Here is a 21406-nt window from a genome sequence, read left to right as displayed (position 1 = left end):
AGAGCATTATGATCAGAGAATATAGGTATGATTTCAACCCTCTTATATTTGTCGAGGCTATCTCTGTGTCCCAGTATGTGGTTGATTCTTGAGAATGTTCCTTGTGCACTAGAGAAGAATGTATAAGCAGCTATTTTGGGATGAAAGGCTCTGTAAGTGTCAATTATATCCAGTTGGTCTAATGTGTCATTTAAGGATGTTATTTCCTTATTAACTTTCTGTTTGGATGATCTGTCCATGTCCGACAGTGGGGTATTTAGGTCCCTTACTATGATAGTGTTTTGGTCTGTTTCTCCCTTTAGTTCTGTTAGTAATTGCTTTCCATATTTCGGGGCTCCCTGATTGAGAGCATAGATATTAATAAGTGTTATTTCTTCTTGGTGCATGATTCCCTTTATCATTATGAAGTGTCCCTCAGTATCTTTCTTTACCTTTTTAATTTTGAAGTCCATTTCATCTGATATTAGTATCACTACTCTCGCTTTTCTCTGAGTGCCATTTGCTTGAAATATCATTTTCCACCCTTTCACTTTGAGTCTATATTTGTCTTTGGAGCTGAGATGTGTCTCCTGGAGGCAGCATATGGTTGGGTTTTGTTTTTTGATCCATTCTGAAACTCTTCCTTTTTATTGGTGAGTTCAGTCCATTTACATTTAGGGTGATTATTGAAATATGAGGTCTTCTTATAGCCATTTTATCTTTTGCTTTCTGGTAGCTCAGTGTTTCTATTGCTTCCTTGTCCTTGTGTTTCTGTTTTCTTTATTTTGGTTTGCTTTTGTGGGTTTTGCCTCTGGTTCTTCTTGTTTCATGTTATATATTCCAGTTTTGAATCTTTGGTGTGTGGGTACCATTACAAATATCTAAAGGATAGTTATATATGTACAGTTGTCTATTTTCTTCTGTGCGTGCCTTATCTCCATTCCCCTTTGCAAATTTGGATCTTTGAATCCTCCCCTTTTCAGTCATTGTTGTCACAATTTGTCCCTATGTATGCTGAATGTTCATTACTATCTTTTTATAACAATTCACTTCTTATTGTTGAAGCTATAATGCCCTGCTCTTAATAAGGGTTACACTCCTCTGCTTCTGTTTGCCTGATAGTCACTTTACTCCTGATTATGTATTTTCGTTATTGTTATTTTGTTTTAGAGGAGCTGACCCCTTTCACTATTTCCTGTAGTACAGGCCTCGTAGTGGAGAATTCCCTCAATTTTTGTGTGCCTAGAAAGGTCTTGATTTCTCCTTCATATCTAAAGGAGAGCCTAGCTGGATACATTATTCTAGATTGGTAGTTCTTTTCACTTAATAGTTTAAGTATTTGGTTCCATTCCTTTCTGGCTTGTAAGGTCTGTGCTGAGAAGTCCAATGATAATCTAATGGGTTTTTCTTTACACATTACTGTTTTCTTCTCCTTGGCTGCCCTGAGAATTCTATCTTTGTCGTTGATTTTTGATAACTTTAATACAATGTGTGTTGGTGAAGGTCTTTTTTGTTTGAGATAATTGGGTATTTTTTTTTGACTTCTTGAATTCCAAGCTCCAGCTCATTCCTTAGATTTGGGAAATTCTCATCCTCTATTTGTCTGAAAATGCTTTCTAGTCCCTGCTCCTTTTTCTCGCCTTCGGTAATGCCCATTATTCTTGTTTCCTCTCCTGATGGTATCAGCTATTTCTTGTATTTCTCTTTCATTATATTTCATTCTTTGGTTTCTCTCTTCTTCTTTCTGATTTATTTCTAGATTTCTGTATTCAATATCACTGGTCTTTTCCTCCATTTGGTCTACTCTTATTTCTCAGGCTTGCTATTTCATTTTTTCAACTCTTGCAGTATGTTCTTCATCTCCAGAATATCTATTCTGTTCTTCTTGAGGGTTTCAGTCTCCTTTCTCTGCTCATCTAGTTGTTGGTTTTTTTTTTTTAATTCCTGAAATTGTTAATATGATTTATTTTGGATGTCATTGAGGTTTTTCCAAAGTACCATCCTGAAGTCTCTGTCATTTAAGTCGCATATTTCTATGTCTATAAACTTATTTTCTGGAGATTTTTCTCTTTCTTTCTGAGATGCCTTGTCACCTTGGTTGTTCATGGTGTTTAATGGACTATTTCTCCACCTGGGCATTAATGGAAGTGTATTCTGTTGTTTTTCTAGGAAGAAGATTTATTAAATAAAGGTCTCTCTTTAGCCTACTGCAAAGAAGTCGCTCTTCTTTTGGTTTCCAGTAGGTGGCATCTAAGCCTCTTGGATCCCTAGCTATTTTGGTAGCCTTTGCTCAGATTCCTCTGGGGCTCCAAGGTGATTGGTCCCAGAGGGTATGGAGGGAGGAGCCCTCTGGGTCAGGTGTTGGGGGCTGTGGCTCAGCCTTGCTTTTGCAACTAGGCCCATAAAAATCGGCTATCGTTTCTCTGCGGTCCCTCCCCACTTCTCCGCTTTCTGCCCTGATGACTGGGCCCTCCAGTAGGCACTTCCAGGCAGGGCTGATCAGGGAAATCGCTGCACCTTCACTCCTACCCCTCCTCCTACAGGGATCTCCAGAATCTGGGAGAGGCAGCTTCTTTATTTCTCTCAGTTCACCACTCGACACCTGGGGTTCTGACCTGTGGTAGCTCTTATGCACAAATCCCACGCTCAGACGTGCTGGAGTGCAGTTTGGGTGTTTTTTGTTGAGTTTTAGGTGTTCAGCTTATTGTTGTTTCAAGGGGAGAGATCTAGGGACGTCTCTCTGCCATGTTTCTGCTGAATCCTCTTTTTTCTTTTAAATTTAGAATGTATTTTTATTTTACAATGTAAATAATTTGGAAATATGGCAATATATTCAGTGTAAGCAATTTTAATACTGCCATCTTATATATGAGAGAGGCAGTAGAGAAAAGAGTATTATAGGTGTTTTTACTACAGAAAAATAGTTACCAAAACTATTACCAAAACTATCAAGAAGGTGACATGAGGAGTCACCGCGAGGGAGAGAAGTTGGAAAAAAGTCTTATACTTGCAGCTCTCAGAATCCTCAACCCAGCGTTCTTTTGATCAAGAACAAGTATAAAGCTTAGGCTATGAAAAAGAAAAAGACCCACATGAGTTTATAAACTACATAATTGTAAGCTTACTTTCCCTACCTGAATATCCTAAAGAAATTATTACATAATTGATTATAAAAATTGCTATGATTAATGTTTGATATTGCTAAATGAAGAAAAAGAATACATTTATATTGACTGCAGTATTCTATGTGTCTATGTTACTACAGTCTTCAAATAACCCAGGCAAATATTATATGTCACAAAAGTTTGAAGAGTAGGTCTAGATAATTTGGATCAGCCCTGCTGCTGAGGACCACTAGAAAAACTGCCGCTGTGTGTGTGTGTGTGTGTGTGTGTGTGTGTGTGGTGTGTGTTCTACTGTTTGAAGGTACTGAACGAGTAACATGTGAAGAATCACTGAGCAAGAACCAGGAGAATATTGAAAACTAGAGAGGTGAACCTGAAAAATGAGGCCGTTTTTCTCCTGAGAATGTTTGTGGCGCCCAGAAGTGAGGGCAAACTGCAAATCAGGACCTATCAAAGGCAGAAACACCTGTTAAACCCTCTGTGCTTTAGTCTGTAAATGGCTAATCCTTGAAGGGACTGTTATCTGGCTTTGATAACAGAATGAGCTCAATCCCTCAATTATCTTAGTTCCAGAAATTAGATTAGGGCAATACTGGATTACTAATGATCCTTGGTGTCTGGCAGAAGCAAATGTAAATTTTCTGAAGATAGCATCATCCCAGGCTTCAAGTTATTTCTACAAACAATTTAACAAATACAATATGTGGCACTCATTCAAAAAACAATATTAATAATACAATATCCAAAAAGACAAAACCCAAAAAGATATGAAGGAAAATGAGCAGAAACAACAGACGATAGAAATAGATCCATGGCGGCTTCAAATACTGGTGGTATCAAACTCCAACTTAAAAAAACAACAACTATATTTACTATGTTTAAGGATATAAAAGATAATATTGAAAATTTCAGCAGGTAAAGAAATAAAGCATTTCCATTTTGAAAAATTATCACAGTAACAAAAGAAAAAAAAGATTAAATGCAGCAAAGTATGTGATAAAATTCATCTATTATGGTTTTAAAACAAAACAGTAAATAAGGGATAAAGGAATTTTCTTCATCTAATAAAGGATCTCTACCAAAAATCTACTGCAAACAGCATACTCAGTGATGAAATGCTGAGACTGTACTCTCTGAGATTAGGAACAGGCATGACTGCTTTTTATCACCTTCTATTCAATATTGTACTGGAGGTCCTAGCTAGAACAGTAAAACTAAAAGGGAAATAAAGGCTGTAAGGATTTAAAAGGAAGAAATAAAACTGTCATTATCTAAAATGAATGATTATATATGTAGAAAATAGAAAAGACTCTACATTTTATGTTAATAGAATCAATGTATAAATAGCAACAAACAAAAAATAAAGTTAGAAAAATGCTATTTACTATAGCTTCAAAAATATTAAATTCTTAGGAATAAATGAAAATAAAAGGTATATAATACCTAAAATATTATTGAGAGAAAATTAAAGAAGACCTAAATACGTGAAGGGACATACTGTGTTAACTGATTAGAAAATTCAATATTATAAAGGTATTTGTCCCAAATTGATTTATGGTTTCAAAGCAATTACAATAAAACCCCAAAGGCTTTCATTTTTGCAGACTGACAAACTCATTCTGTGATTTATGTGGAGATTTAAAGCACCAAGAATAGCCAAGATATTCTTAGAGAACAAGATTGGTGGATTTGCTCAACAAAATATCGCAATATATTAAAAAGTCATATAAAAAAAAAGACAATATAGTATCTGTGCAAAGATAGATAATTAGGCCTATGGAGTAGATTAGCCTAGAAACAGACCCCCACACACTTAAGATATATGACAAATATGACACTGTTGAGAGGTTAGGTAAAGATGGTCTTTTCAATAAATTATGTTAAAACAATTAGATATTTATAAGGAGGAAAAAAAGAAGAAAATTTGACTACACCTCATACCAAATACAGAAAGCAGTTCTGAGTGGATTTAAGATTTAAATGTAAAAGACAAAGCAATAAAACTTCTTAATGATAATATGATTTTAACCTTGTAGTAGGGAAAGATTTTTTTTAGCAGGACACAAAAAGCAGTAATTGTTTCAAAAATTGATGTTTGACTACATTAAAATGGACAGTTTCCATTTCTCAAAAAAAAAAAAAACACCATTAAGAGAGTAAAAAAAGGCAAGGTCAGAGTGGGAGAAGATATTACTACAGAAGTCAACTAAGAACTCATTCAGAATGTCTAAAGAACATTCTAAAATCATTTTTAAAAATAAGCAAGAAACTTGAATAGGCATTTTACAAAAGAGGATATCCAAAAGGCCAATAAACATGAAATGGTACTCAGCCTCTTTAGTGATCAGAAAAGTGCAAATTATAACCACAAAGAATCGCGTCTTCTCACCCACCAAGATGATTAATGTGTTGGTAAGAATATGGAGCAACAGGAAATCTCATTTTCAGTAACATACTCACTTAGGAAAACAGTTTGGCCTAATCAAGTAGACTAGATTGTGCCAAAAAGGTACACTCACTATATGTACACCAAGAGATAAGAATGTTCATAACAGCATAATTTATGATAGCCAAAAACAAACCTAAATGTCCATCTATAGGAGAGTGGATAAATAAATTATGGCATATTTATGCAAATTGTTTGAATTCTGTTGAGCAATGGAAATTAATGAGCTACAGCTACACATAACAAGGATAAGTCACATAACAATTTTGAATGTAAGAATTCAGACACAAAATAATATATACATATTATGTAATTTTATTTATATGAAAATAAAAAGACAGGCAAAACAAAACTTTCGGTTTTCCTGCTTTGTAGTAAAACTCAAAATAATGGCTTTTTTTTGTGGGGGAGGGATAGGATATTGAATTATTGAACAGTACTCTTGAAAAGGGTCAAGGTCATGAAAGACAAGAGCAGACTGAGGAACTATTCTCCTTATCCTCTTGGTACACCCCATCTGTAGCCCTGCTCAGAACTTTGTATTTTGTTCTGAGTGTAATGGGAATCCTCTGGAAATTTGAGAGCAGAAAAGCGATATGGTTTGATTTTTATTAACTATATTGTGGGTGTTAGTTTAAAAAATTTTATAGGGGTGTCCAAAAAAAAAGTTGGAGACTATTAGATCAGGGAATGATATGAGGAAATTATCTTATTAAGAGGAAACCCAATGTCTTTCTTTGACAAACGAGAAATTATTACACAAATAATTCTATGGTCTGGATGAGAAGATAGTGCTGATGTTGCAATATGAGAGGATTTCAGTCAAGAATAAGCATGTCTGTATTTAAGCTTGTTCAATCTGGAATTTGTTGCTCAAGGGTTGTGATCACTCTCAGCGATTTGATTTAGGAAAAGTCTCATCTACATGATAATTTCTCAGACTCACTTTCAACTCTATGATATGTATTACTCATTCCTCCCTTAAGTTTTCTTTTTAAAATTATGTATATAGATGTATTTGTTTAAAGAACTAAACTTTGCATAATCATCTTAAGTGTCCATGAAGTTGAACATAATGTCAGCCAAGGGGTCTCAAACTGGCAGCCTGAGAGCAGAATGTAGCCCACTAATGTGCTTTGTTTGGCCTGAATAGTGCTTTAAATGAGTTGAACTCAACATGTTAAAATCAGGGTTTTCTACAGTAATCCAGATTTCTATCTTCTCACGAAAAATTGGAAGATATAGCAACATTGGCCTACCTTCCCACGAAGCAACAATCTACTGGAGTTGGGTTGGGGTAGCCTCCTTTAGATGTGTCATGTCCTTTCTAGGCCATAAGAATTCTCCCATACTGTTCATCTGTGTTATAGTTTATCTAGTAGGTTTATATTATAAACCCTGTCCCTGTAGGGTAAATTTGGGGCATCTGGATAGTTTATGTACCTTCATAATATTCCTTTTTCTTCACCTTTCTAGGAATCCCCCATCCCAGAAGACAAAGACCGCAGATTTGTCTTCTCTTATTTTCTAGCCACTGACATGATCAGTATCTTTGAGCCTCCTGTTCGTAATTCCGGTATCATTGGGGGCAAGTACCTGGGCAAAACTAAAGTTGTCAAACCACACTCTTCCGTGGAAAACCCCATTTACTATGGGCCTAGTGACTTCTTCATTGGTGCTGTGATTGAAGGTAGGTCTACACACAGTTTAGGCTTTCCTACTAGCCAAATGAATGAATTCTTCTTAGTTGTAATTTAATTCAATTAACCCTTATAAGAGGCAGTTAGGCCGCATTCCAGCCGAGATAAAGTTAATATTCTTGTATATGTGGTAGAGTGTCTTAATCTCTCTCCTTATCAATTAAACTGTAAATTGGTTGCATTTGTTGGCTATAGATGTAGACCCTGAGCTTCCTAAACACTGAGCAAATGACTGAACATTAGTATAAAGAGCTATTGAAAGTTCATTAGTCTAGCCACAATTGCATATCTGTGAATTTGTCATTGGAGGATCAGTATTATTTTACTCCTGATTGCATGATAAAAACATAAGCAATCTAAGTGTATTTCTATCCTCTCCCAGTGTTTGGCCACCGGTTCATCATCCTTGATACAGATGACTATGTCTTGAAATATATGGAGAGCAATGCTTCCCAATATTCACCAGAAGCACTCTCGTCAATTCAGAAGCATATTCAAAAGCGAGGAGCTCCTACAGCAGAATTGGAAAAGTATGTTTGATTGTTTAGGATCTGTTTTGGCTTTGGTACAAACGAGATATTCGGGAAATAGTTCTTGATAAAATAAATGGGTAATCATATTTTAGATTTTTAGATTTCCTTCACCAAGTAGGAGTTATTAGTCTTACACAGAAGGTTTTCCGGATCCAATATAACAAATAGTAAATTGCAACTTTTTCAGCTTTATTTAGGAAATAATTACCACATACCTAGTGTTTGTCAGATACTATCACTAGGCTCTTGGGCTTTTATATTAAACAAAATAGAAAAGAAGTTGCTGCCCTCTTGGAGTTAACCTAAGAAGTGGGAGGTTGCCAGTAAACAACACCAGTAAATTATACAATATATTGGGTGATGAATACTATGGAAAAGTAGAGCAAAATAAGGGTGATAAGGATTTCTGGAGGGTGGTGATGGGTTGCAGTTGATCAGGGGAAGTAGTCACATCTTGAGAAGGTGACGCTGAGCAACCACTCACAGGTAAAGGAGTTAGCCACGTGGATATCTGGAGGAAGAGCTTTTCAGGAAGAGGGAGTGGTGAGTGCTCAGGCCCTAGTAGCAGCACATCTAGAGTACCGAAGTAACACTGGCAAGAAGTAGGTCAGTGACAGTGGCTGGAATGGCATGAGAGGAAGGGAGGAAGTAAGAGAGAGAGATAGGAAACCAACAAGGGGCCCGGTTGTTAGGACCCACTAGGTCTTTGGAAAGATGTTGGCTTTTCTCTGAATGAAATGGAGAGCCATGTGCGGTTCTGAGTAGAGGGAGCAGCAAGATTTGACATATTTTAAAGAACTATTGTGTTATGAGTAGAATAGGAGAGAAATTGGGAAAATATTGCAATAATCTAGGCAGGAGATGATGGTATGTAGACCAGGGTAGTATCAGTGAAGGTGGGGAGAAGTGATCTGATTTTGGACTTATTTTGAAGGTATATTATAGATATAAGAGACAGTAGTTAAAGATGACTCCAAGGTTTTTGGCCTGAACAACTGGAAGGAAGGAGTTGCCATCTGAGATAGGGAAGATATTCATCTGAGATGGGATAGAGGAGGTTTTTTGGGGGGAAGGGAAGATTTCCCTTTTGGATAGACTAGGATTAAGATAGCTATTAGATATCCAAGTGGAGATATTAAACACGCTGTTGGATATATAAATCTGGAGTTCAGGCAAGAGATGTAAATGCGGGAGTGTTGGCATGTAGATGATATTTTAAGACACAAGGCTGGGTGAAATCTCTAAGGGGATCAGTGTCGATAAAGAAGAAAATGGCTCCAAGGACTGATCTCTTGGGTCCTCCAACACTTGGAGTTGAGGAGAGAAGACTGAGTAGGAGAACTAGTGAAACAGGAAGAAAACCAAGTGGGTCTGGTATCCTGGAAGCCAAACAGAGTTTGCACAGTAGTATGGGACTGTAAAAATGACTGTGCAAAACAATATTAATAAAAGGAAAATTTAATATTGTTCTGTGACCTTCAAAATTTTTTTGTCAAAACACGAAAAACTCTGATGGTTATAAATATATAGGAAAATGAAAAAAATAATAAAACTAATTTTTATTTAGCACTGTCATTTAAAACATTGGCAACATTGAGAATTAAAGTGTTTTATTTCTTTGTAAAAAACTTATCAAGAGTAGTTCGAACATTGCTTGCTTTTTCTCATCATATAACTTATGATACAGAGTGAACATCTTTTCTATGCCTTGGCAAATTGTCATATTCCTTTCTAAGTTTAGAACAGCTTCCAGCATTTTATTATTTTTGCTTTCAGTGTTGTGAAATATCTCCTAGAGTTCCTTTAAAGACAGCGAAATATCTCTGAGAGTTTTTAACAGCAGTTTTTTGCTGGCATCTGGAATATGTCCATCCTTTTCATTACAGTCACTTTTAAATGTTTCAGGATCTCAAAAGCTTTTTGTATATGTAGTTTATAGCTATTGATATCTACAAAATTAGAGATTATATCTGAGACATTTAAAAATATTAATGTAAAAAATAAACCCATTTTATGTTAATGAAAATAACATGAGTTTTATGAAAAATTACTGTATTTTCCTAAACAAAAAAAATTAGCGAGAAGAGTGGCATTGTTTTACAGTTTTGCAACTCTCTTTAACATCCAACTTTATTAATAGAAGACAGCTCTATTTTCATCTGCTTCTGTACTGAGCCTACTGTGATATAATTCATCATGTAACCTTTGGAAAACTCCACTGTGCATTTTTGAGAAAACAAGAGTGAAAAAGCAAATCATGATTTAGCATTATTATGAGAATAGTTTTGACCTTACAAAAGGGTCTTGGGAACCTCCAGGGCTGCTGGGATTACTCTTTGAAACATTAATCTGTGGTAACAGGCAGGAAGGTGGCAGAATGTGTGGATTCAGATGCTGGTAGGTGGGTACATATGGTTGAGGGATCCTTCTTATTGTGTTATTGTTTTCAATATAGTAGTACAGTAGAAAGAATGAGGTTGAGGAGATGTTGGAGGTTTCAGAAGAGAGGAAAGTTGTGAAATGCTCTATTGACTACATAAATAAAATAAAATGAATATAAAAATAAAATGAAAATAAATACATAGAATTATTTTATCTGCTACTAAGAAAGAAAAAAACTATAATTTATAGTTGATATTTACCATCAATTAAAAACTACATCTTGATTCCACAGATGTAAAACATGTGAAAAAAAAGTGTTGTCTCAAGCCTGACAAAATACAGCAACTGTCTAAGAAAGTGGGAGGGTGAATGGACTAGAGAAGCATAGTTTGAGGGCTGGGCAACATTAAGGCTTGAGTTGAGATCATGATCATACATTTCATTCAAATACTTCTCAAAAGTGTTTTTCTATAATTTTTTCATGTCTGTGCAAATACCAGCAATAATGGAAAGCTTCTTGCTTTGGCGTACTACCAATAGATTTTTTTTTTCTCATTTAGTAATAAGAAAAAGATAGTGCTGTGGCCCTTGGAATGAGATACCAATAAAAATAAAGAGAAATTCAAGTTCTGGCTTAAGAGATCCTTTGCTATCCTTATATGAGTCACCACTCCTCTCTCTTCTTTTGATGGGTCAGAGAGAGAGAAAATACTAGAAGAGGATAGGAATACAAGTGGTACGCCTTTCGTGTCTTCTAGCCATTCCGTCTTTGGCTTCCAATTCCTCCCATCTGATAAAAAAAGAGGACACACAAATCCTTTATTCGACTAATCATTGCTAAGAGTAATTAAAGTGGATCCCAAGTACTTGTCAAGCCTGAGTAATTTTTATATCAAACGTTAGTTACAGGATGAAATTTGGAGTTAGCCATTTCTTTTACTAAGTCAGAAAATTAAAATAATGCTTCGGTAAATCAACATCATCTGAAGTTCTTTTGGGCTTTGGGTCCTCACTGCAATATACTGGACTCAGACTTAAAACAAATACTCATTAATCCACCCCTCTACAGGATCTCTACATGTGTGAATAGCATAAATACACACATGTATTCATACATATTATTTTTGTTCTGTTAGCATGCCCATTTGTGCTCTTCAGCTTCTCCCCTGCTTTGTCCATTTTCCGTAAGCCCCAAGTTCTTCCACATTTACTTTGCAGTTGGTCTCAAATATGAGCAAATGATCCAATGTGAGCCTCTTCAGTTTTCCCACTATTTACCTTAGAATGTTTCTGCATGATTACTTGTCTTCTCTTTAACTTCTTGTCAGAGATAAGTAGCTCGCATTTCTGACTGCTCTATAAAACTTCATAAATTGCTTTCTTGAAGATTATTGTTTCCTAATCTAATGGTCTCTTGTCATTTTTTCATTAATTCAACAGATACTTGAGCTTGCATCATCTCCCAGACCTTAGTAAATTATTAGGCAAATATATGAGAGAGAGCAGTTGGAAAACTCTTTTGTAAAGAGGTAGGTAGTGAACAGTTTAGGTTTTGTGGGTCATACTATCTCTGTTGTAACTACTCAACTCTATCCGTATAGGGTGAAAGCAGCCATAGACAAATGTAAATGAATGGGTGTGATGGCTATATTACGATTCAGCATTATTTAGAACAATAGGCAGCAGGCTGGCTTTGGCCTGCGGGCTGGAGTTTGCCAACCCTTGGTCTAGCGTCTAGCCTTTTCAACTACATATAATATAAATTATTCTTTACCACCCCTGTTTTGGAACCTTCATTCTTTTTTTAATTTTTATTTTTCAATTAGAGTTGACATTCAGTATTATTTTATATTAGTTTCAAGTATATAGTACAGTTGTTGGATAGTTATATAATTTATGAAGTGATTCCCCAATTAGTCTAGTACCACCTGGCACTGTTCATGGTTATTACTGTATTACTGACTATATTCCCTATGCTATACTTCGCATTCCTGTGACTATTTAGTAACTGCCAGCTTTAAACCTAGCCTTCCAAACCCCACTCCCATGTGACAATCACCAGTTTGTTCTCTTTTTGTATGAGTCTGTTTTTGGTTGGTTGGTTTATTTTGTTCCTCAGATTCCACATATAAGTAAACTCATATGATATTTGTCTTTCACTTAGCATAATACTCTCTAGGTCCATCCATGTTATTGCAAATGACAAGATTTTTTTATGGCTGAGTAATATTCTATTGTATATATGTACCATCTCTTCTTTATCCAATCGTCTGTTGATGGACATCAGGTTGCTTCCATATCTTGGCTATTATAAAAAGTGCTGCAGTGAACATAGGGGTACATATATATTTTCAAATTTGTGTGGTTTTCTTTGGTAATGGCCAAAAGTGTAATTAATTGCTGGGTCAAAAGGTAGTTCTATTTTTAATTTTTGGAGGAACCTCCATACTCTTTTCCATAGTGGCTATACCAGTTTGCAATCCCACCAACAGTGCACAAGAGTTCCCTTTTCTCCACATTCTTGCCAATGCTTGTTTTTTGTTTGTTTGTTTGTTTTTGATTTATTGATGATAGCCATTAAGGGTGTGAAGTGATATCTCATTGTGGTTTTAATTTGCATTTCTCCGATGATAGCGAAGTGGAACATCTCTTCATATGTCTATTGGCCATCTGAATGTCCTCTTTGGAGAAATGCATATTTAGGTCCTTTGTCCATTTTTTAATTAGGTCGTTTGTTTTTTAATGTTGAGTTGCATGAGTTCTGTATAAATAATTTTGGATATTAACCCCTTATCAGATGTATCATTGGCAAATTTCTTCTTCCTTTAGTAGGTTGTCATTTCTTTTTGTTGATGATTTTCTTTGTTATGTAAAACTTTTTAGTTTGATGTAGTCTCATTTGTTTATTTTTTCTTTTATGAAACCCTCTCTCTTGAGTTCTAATAAGTCAGAGCCTCTGTTATTCCTCCTATTCTCTAAAAGCCTATTTGTTGTATCTTTTCCCTACTTGTATCTACTAGATTGGTGTTTCTTGAGGTCCTGTGTTTGGGCTTCTAGTTTGTTTTCTCTAAGCTCTCTTGAAATCTCATCTCATCTCATTGCATTGTCTAAATAAGTTGCTCTCCGTCTTGACCATTCTCCTGATTCTTTTCTTAGATTCCTATCTGCCTGTAGGGTGTGTCTCTATCTAGCTGAGTCATCAGCACCTCATACTTTGTGCAACTAAAAAATGAAACCATCGTTGTATTCATCTTTCTAGCATACATTCTCTTCCTCCTCCTTCTTTTTGTTTATCTGTCTCATAAAGTTGTGATAACAGTGAGTTGTGATAACAATAAGTTGTAATAATATATGTAAAGTACCAGGATAGTGTCTAGCACACAGGAGGGAAGCAATAAATATTAATTCCCCTCTTCCTCTTTCTCTTAATCACAGCAGAGTTCCATTTGTCTTGATTTGAGACCTTAGAGATACTTTTGACCATATTCAAGGAGCTGCTAATTTCTTTTTATTTTATTCTACAATGTCTCTTGTGTCTGATGTCTCCATTTTATTCTTACCACTATTTCCTAATTTAAAGTACTCAATCAGTTAGGAGTTGCATTTCTCTGTACATAAGAAAAACAACAATAATAACAGAAACAAACTTATATTAGCTTAACCCAGTGGAGTTTTATATTTCTTAGGGAACACAATGTCTGGAGGTCAGCAGTCTGGATCTGGTGTGGCACCTTTAGAATGCCAACAGAGACCTGACTTTTTCTATCTTAGACATCCTTAGCAAGTAGCTTTTGTCCGCATGTGTTTTACTCTGTGGCCACAAAGTGAATGTTTCATCTCCAGCATTGCATCTGTATTCTAGTCAGGAAGAAGGGGAAGGACAAAGGGTCAAAGACTGAAAAGCCAATCTCATCACGTCTTTCCTGTTTTTAAAGAGCTTATCCAGAAGCCCCACCTAGCAACTTCTGCTTACATCTCGTTGTCTGGACTGTATCGCATGGCCATTCCTAACTGCTGCTCCACGCAAAATAAGGGCTCTATTAGGAGGGAGAAGAGGATGACACGCCAGTGTCTATACTCCCACTACTGCTTACCTAGGCTTCCTCAGTGTCTCCTAACTCATCTTTCCGCCTCCACTGTCTTCCTTAATCCATTTTTCACACTGTTATCAAACCAGTCATCATGGGACTTGACTCCAAATTCATCACTTTTATTGAGGTATAATTGACAAAATTGTACATATTTAAAGTGTATGACATGATGATTTGATATAAATATACATTATGAAATGATTTTGACAATCAAGTTAATTAACACATTTATCATGTCACATAGTTACCATTTATCTTTTGTGTGTGGTGGGAATGCTTAAGATCCACTCTCTTAGTAAATCTCAAGTGTACAGTACAGTATGATTAACAGTATGTATAGTATAGGCTTCATACTATACATTAGATCCCCAGAACGTACTCATCTCATAACTGAGTTTGTACCCTTTGATCAACATCTCCCTTCCCCCTGCCTCAACCCCTAGCCCCCAGCAACAACTGTTTCTACTCTCTGTTTCTATGAGCTTGAGTTTTTAAAGATTCTACATATAAATGAGACCATACAGTATTTAACTTTCTCTATCTGGGCTATTTCACTAAGCATATGTCCTTCAGGTTTATTCATGGCATTACAAATGGCAGGATTTCTTTCTTTTTATGTCTGAATAATATTCCATTATATTCCACATATTCCATTACATGTATATTTCATATCCATTATATATAGTCCATATTTATTTATATATATACATACAGATGTATAATAGAATCATTTTTTAAATCTGTCAGTGAACACTTACATTGTTTCCAAATCTTGGCTCTTGAGTATGAGAGTGCAGATGTCTCTTTGAGGTACTAATTTTGTTTCCTTCCGTATGCATCCAGAAGTGTGATTGCTGGATCATATAGTCTTTAGTTTTTTTTTTAACTTTTTGAAGAACTGCCACACTGTTTTCCATAATGACTGTACCAATTTATATTCCCACCAACAGTGGGAATATACAAGGTTCTTATTCCCTGGATCATGTATCAAGAACTAAGGTCAGCGCTGAACCTTTGCAATTGAAATGGCCACACTTTAAAGCTCTAACATATTGTTGGTATCAGAGTGCTCCCCATCCCCCGCAAAAAACCAACAAAACAAACAAACAAAAAAACATTAGCAAGAACAAGATCACAGACTATTTGCTTCTTAAGAAAATACATGAATTCCATTTAGTCTTAATAAGTGGAGGGCTTTGTTAGGGTGCTTGTAGCAAAATATTCTAAGAACAGACAAAACCATGACATCTCTCTTACCTATGAGAGATTAATCACCCTATCAAATCACATTTGCCCTTATGGAAAGTAAAGGTAGGGCATTGGAGAGCTTGTCACAGAGTCCACACCTAGCATGTTGGGAGCCTAGCCACCTCCCTCAGTTGGCAGTCCCCGTTAAGGATAATCAGCTCTCCCGTATGATCCCTTGTTAACCCATGGAACAGACCTTACCTTGGGTCTTGCAGCTCTCCTAAAGAACAGGCCCTGGCTTGGGCCCCTGAAATAAAGTAGGTGCTGTAACTGTCTTAAACAGTACCACCTGTTGCAAGCTCTCTGAATTTACTCTATTTTACTCAAAGGCAGCAGATGCCATGGGCATTTCCCCGGTTGTACGAAGCAGTACAATATCTAGTTTCTTCAGGGAATGAGGAGTTATCTTCTCTTCACAAGATGATTAGATGATCACATTTTAAATTTATACGCCCTGTGGGTCAAACTCCTGGGATGATATGGAAGATTGAGGTTTTACTGCTTTCTGCCATTAAAATAGCTCCCTGGCAGTCATTCGTAATTTAGTATATAAGATTGGAATCATACCTATCAGATAAACATAATCTGCTTCTATAATAAATAATGCTAGACAGCATTTAGATATTGAAGATTTTGATTACAATTTTATTGTTTTCGTCTTACTGCAAAAGTAACACATGCCCTGAATAAAAACACTCAAAGAATAAAAATTTAGGAAATACAAATAGAAATAAGCAAAATTATTTCTTAAAATTCTGTAACCCAGAGGTGACTACTTCTTATATTATTTTAATATGCATATAAAATGTAATATGATTTACCAGCTTTTTTCATTTGATAGTATATCATGAACATTTCTGATATCATAAAATATTATATTAAATATATTAAATAGTATATTGATAGTTTAACTTTTTGAATAGGTATTACATTTATATGGGTTTATATATGTGAAGGGACCAAAGAAAAGTTTTGCTCCCACCCCATCTTCTTCCCACCTACTTCTTACCCTCTGTTCTCCATATGCATTCCCAGAGTTTCTTTGTACAATACAAGCAAATTTAAATATATATTCTTATTCCCTCACAACTTTTTACACAAAAAGTAACATGCTGTACACACTTTTGCACCTTGATTTTCTCACTAACGACTTATCTTTTTACACTTTCTGCAACATTGTCAGTGCTGGATTATTATTACACTGCCTTATTGTAATGTATATTATTTAACCAATTCCTGATTTTAGGACTTTTTTTTTTACATATAGGCTATCCCAAAAAAGCTTTATAGATCTATCTTTCTGTACAACTCATGATTATTTCCTTAGGATAAATTATTTGAAAATCTTTTTCTGGGTTGTTGCTTTATGTTTCTAAATTGTTCCTGAAGGGTTATATCGCTTTATACTTCTTCCAACAAGGGTTGCCACCAGGTAAAAAGGGAAATAAGTTTAAAGGCCATTGTGAACAGCAAACTTTTCGAATATTATATACAAGAAAGAATAGGAACAAAAAAAGCAATGGTGATTCGGTATTGTGAAGGCCTGGAAGGAGAGAGGTTCAGTGAAAGGGGTTGGGCATACTTGCAAAAACAAGTTAGAACTCAAGTGAGACGTCACTTCTGGTCTTGCCTCTGATGTGAGAGCTGGGAAGAGTCACTGTGGTTCTCATGTCAGTTTTCTCATCACTGAAAAAAGGAGGAGTGCTCACTGAGTTTATCTGAGCCACATTTTATTCCAAAACAGATTTATGAAGATGAAACAGAGTTCTTTCTAGCTCTAAAATTTTTTAATTTTATAACTGTACCTTCATGTTCAGAGGAAATAAAAATCAGACTTCTGCTTATTTTGGCTATGATTTGAAGAGATTAGATCTCCCTCTCTCCAATATTCTGGGTTACTAACCTCTTTTCATTTCAGTAAATGCTAAGCCTAAACTTCTCAATCCCCCACAGAGATTAGTCTCTTAAATTCCATAGATAACCTTTCACAGAACTCGGAATAAATTGGAGAAGGAATGTTAAAAGTATAAGAGATTCCTGTCTACAGAGTTATAGATAAATATTTTTTAAAGTCAGACATTTATTTCAAGATGATGTGACAAATGATGTAGGTCTGCAACAACATTAAGAAACAGTCATTTGATTCCCACAAACATGAGACTTGGAATGGTGGTTTTGTTAGAATTGACTCTCTGGTGATTCAATAGATGGCAGCAAGGGAGGCTGCGCTTCAGTTCAGAAACTGCCCCTAATCAGGCCATCGTGATGTGGAGGTCAGCCCTCAGCCAGCTCTGCAGGCAAGTGTTCAGCTATTGGTCAGCTCAGTGCGAAAGCTGTTTGTCATTAGAAGCTTCCCTGACTTCACCAAGTGAGAACTTTGGCCACTGAGATAAGATTAGTCAAGAATAAATACCATGTTCAATCACTTCCTTCTTTTCTCTATAGCAAGCACATTGACGTGGATCCAGGTGTGCAAGAACTGGAAGCGTTAATAGACACAATCCAGAAGCAACTGAAAGATCATCCGTGGAAAGAAAACATGCTTGAGGCATTTCAAACTTGTGACAAGGAAGCTTCGGGATATGTGGACAAAGAGATGTTCTTTAAAATCTGTGACTCTCTTAATGTCCCAATTGATGATTCCTTGATTAAGGAGGTCAGTGTGCGTTCCTCTTCTGGGCTAATTGTAAAGGCTGAGCAACATTTATTCTCTCTTGAAAGCAACTGCGTCTATATTTTGTTTTAACTGGGGAAGATCTAAGATGTTGTAATTAGATCTCCTATTTGGTCCTGATTATGGTTTTCCCCTTGGCATTCTTTTCTAATTGCTGTTGCAAGACACTTCTTTAAGTAGTATGGGGCTAGATAGCACAGGGAAGCATGTCAGGGCTGAAGGAGGTGGTCCTGGAGGGGCAGCCACCAAGGGAAGACTCAGACCTGGATTGAGCGGGTCAGTGGGCAGCTTTTGACAGCCTTTATGGCCAATAAGTACGTTAAAACCATCAGTAGGAGTAGCATGGAAGAGGGCGTGGCCACTACCCAGAGACAGTGGCATCTGTCAGCAGAAGTCACATGGCCAGCTGCAAATGGAGAATAGACATCAACATTCTCCTAGAATTCTCATGACTGAATTGAAGAGCGTGTTTCATGCCCCCTCCCCTTTATTTTTTTCGTTATAAACCCCTTTAGCCAGGGTTTCCCTAGAAGTCAGAACAAAATTTTGGCCACAATTGCCAATTACTGACTTATTATCATTGAGACGTTCTCACTGATTAAGAACACTGAAGTGCTATAGACCTCAAAGATCTTTTGGCAAAAAGGGATGCTCAGTTAAGATTCACTTAGGGAAGTCTTTTTTAGGGCTAGAGTGACTAGGTGGGAGATGAGGATATTTTGTAGACAGGAACATTAGCAAGGAGTTGGAGAGGTAGAGAGAAGGGTATTTGTTCATGTGGGCCAAAAATCCATTTAGCTTCCCAAGTCCCAGATTGATTTCATGCCCAGATTTTGATTTTTAAATCATTTGTACTATCTGTGACCTGACATGGGAAAGAGGAACTGCAGTCAGTGAAAAGTGGGACAGGGGAGTGGGATGGATTTGCATGTGTCTTATGAAAGTAACCACAGCAAATCAGTCTACTACCACTCATAATTGAGTTTCAGGGGACATGGTTTGAGCAGCGACCTAACTAAATTCTCCTATTAGGCTGTGATAGCAGCAACCTGCTATTTTAAGAGTCTTACTCTGAACAGACTGGGTAGACAAAATCTTGTATTTGAATATAAAAACAATTAAAAATGCTTTGTTTGTTAAAAAAAAATTTTTTTTAAATGCCAATGCCCTTATAAATACAAACGTTAGTCCTGAAATTTTGGGCAGGCCATTTACTCCATCTGAGCTTTGGTTTTATTGTGTAACTGGAAAATACCGGACTTACCTACCAGGTTCAGAGGATCATTTCAGAATCAACTGAGAATATAAAAACTGAACTGGTTTACAGGGCTGGGGATCATTTTTAATAAGCACACTCTGCAGTTACACAGAAGGCAGCCTGCATGTCTGTCTCACCTGCTCTCTTTGCTCTTTTCTGCAGTTAATCAGGTTGTGCTCTCATGGAGAAGATAGGATTAACTACTACAACTTTGTTCGTGCTTTCTCAGACTGACCTGGCTGATGATGAGAGAATACAGTTTTCTGAGGTTGGACCTACTCTTTGAAATATACCTTGTACTCTTCACAGAGGCATTTATAGAGCTCTTGAAATTATATTTCTTTTTTTTTTTCTTATATTTTACTACTACTGAAGTCTAAATTAAATTGTATCTTTAGGAGCTAAGATTAGTGCCTTATTTAGGGAGGTAGGGGTAATACAGGTGTTGTGATGGTTAATTTTATATATCACGTTCTCTGGGCCTTGGGGTGCCTCGATATTTGGTCAGACTGTTTCTGGGTGTGTCTGTGAGGGTGTTTCTGGATGAGATTAACATTTGAATTGCTAGACTAAAGCACATGGCCCTCCCCAGTGTAGGTGGGCCCCATCTAACTCATTAAAGGCATGAATAGAACAAAAAGGCTGACTATTCTCTAAGTAAGAGTGAAATCCCCCTTCCTGCCTTCAAACTGTGATATCGGCTTTTCCCTGCGTTCTGACTTAAACTGAAACATTGGCTCTTCCTAGGGCTTGAGTGAGAGTGCAGGCCTTCAGACTAGAACTACACTATCAGCTCTCCTGGGTGTCCAGCTTGCTAACTGCATGTCTTGGGACTTGTCGACTTCCATAACCACGTGAACCAATTCATTATAATAACTCTCATTCTCTCTATATACATCCTCTTGGTTCTGTATCTCTGTATAACACTGACTGATATAGGTGTACAGTGATTATGAATGATAGAATTTGCTCAGAGAAGCATCATTTGGGGTGTTGGAAATAAGCACACGGTACTGGTATTGCTGCTAAGCCAATGCCCCACCCCCACTGCCTGCTTGCCCCAGGACTACAGGGAGAAACACCCCATATTTTTCAAACTGTGGTTCTAGGCCCATTAGTGGACCTGCATTTTTAAAAACATGAAATAGAATAGAAAATATCAGAGCGTGATACAAATAGTAGAGTATGTACTGTTACATGAAACTTTCAACAGAGTGTGTATACTGGGTCATGATGTAAAATGTATTTCTTGATGTGGGTTGCAGTAAAAAAAAAAAAAAAAAAAAACTTTAGAAACTCTGCATTTAGAGAATCTGCCTTGAGACAGGAGGAAAAGACTAGTAACAGTTACTGTTTTTCTAATGAGCTCTGGCAGACTTTCTAGAAACAGAGCTGCCACCAACTTCATCCTTATAAATGCTGTCTCAGATTCCTCCCTGCAACGTAAAAAGTGGTATAAATGAGGATGGAGTTATATACAATCCAGGATGCTGGGCCCTCTCTGAACTAGTGGGAAACTTCCCTTGGTTTTACCTTTCCTAATGAGCCAAGCCATCTCTAGCTACTTTAATAAAAGGGCTGTAAATGTATTATGTTGACTCTCTCTTTTCTGTTCCAGGTCAATATCTCAAGAAGAATCCATGCTTTGATTTGTTTTCTCCAGTCACTCATAGCTATTAAAAAAACCTAACTTTCAAATATTTAAAAGTCCATTTCGGTCTAAAATAAAAACACAGAGCTCTGTCCTTCCTGCCCCAGTTTCGTCCTGCCTGCCCAAGTTTGGAAGCCTGTAGTGTGTGTTTCTGTGGGGGAAGGAGGCGGGGTCGGGCAGGTGGATTTCTTTTTCCTTCTGGTTTCTGTTCCCTTTGCCTCCATTCAGCCATATTGCTGTTTCTGGCCTATGTAGTGTCTGGGGCCAGGACCCTAAAGGCTGGCTCTTTCTCTCTACTAGGGCACTTTTTTTTTTTTTT

At 36.6% G+C, this 21406-nt stretch overlaps 1 protein-coding gene across 5 annotated transcripts in view; it reads left to right on the top strand.

The window, feature by feature from the left end:
- Positions 1-21178, top strand: part of EFHC1 (EF-hand domain containing 1) — a 55229-nt gene extending 34051 nt beyond the window's left edge. For all 5 annotated transcript variants that reach the window (XM_039853338.1, XM_039853339.1, XM_039853340.1 and 2 more), the window contains exons 8-12: positions 7027-7240; positions 7633-7780; positions 17950-18160; positions 19599-19704; positions 21055-21178. In XM_039853338.1, coding sequence (XP_039709272.1) covers positions 7027-7240; positions 7633-7780; positions 17950-18160; positions 19599-19670 — 645 coding nt within the window. In that variant the 3' untranslated portion in view covers positions 19671-19704; positions 21055-21178. The remainder of the gene's footprint in view (positions 1-7026; positions 7241-7632; positions 7781-17949; positions 18161-19598; positions 19705-21054) is intronic.
- Positions 21179-21406: the final 228 nt, after the last annotated feature.

This window comes from Pteropus medius, unplaced genomic scaffold (genome assembly GCF_902729225.1).
Source record: "Pteropus medius unplaced genomic scaffold, Ma_sr-lr_union100, whole genome shotgun sequence".
Classification (NCBI taxonomy): domain Eukaryota; kingdom Metazoa; phylum Chordata; class Mammalia; order Chiroptera; family Pteropodidae; genus Pteropus; species Pteropus medius.
This window is presented reverse-complemented; position numbering and strand designations above follow the sequence as displayed.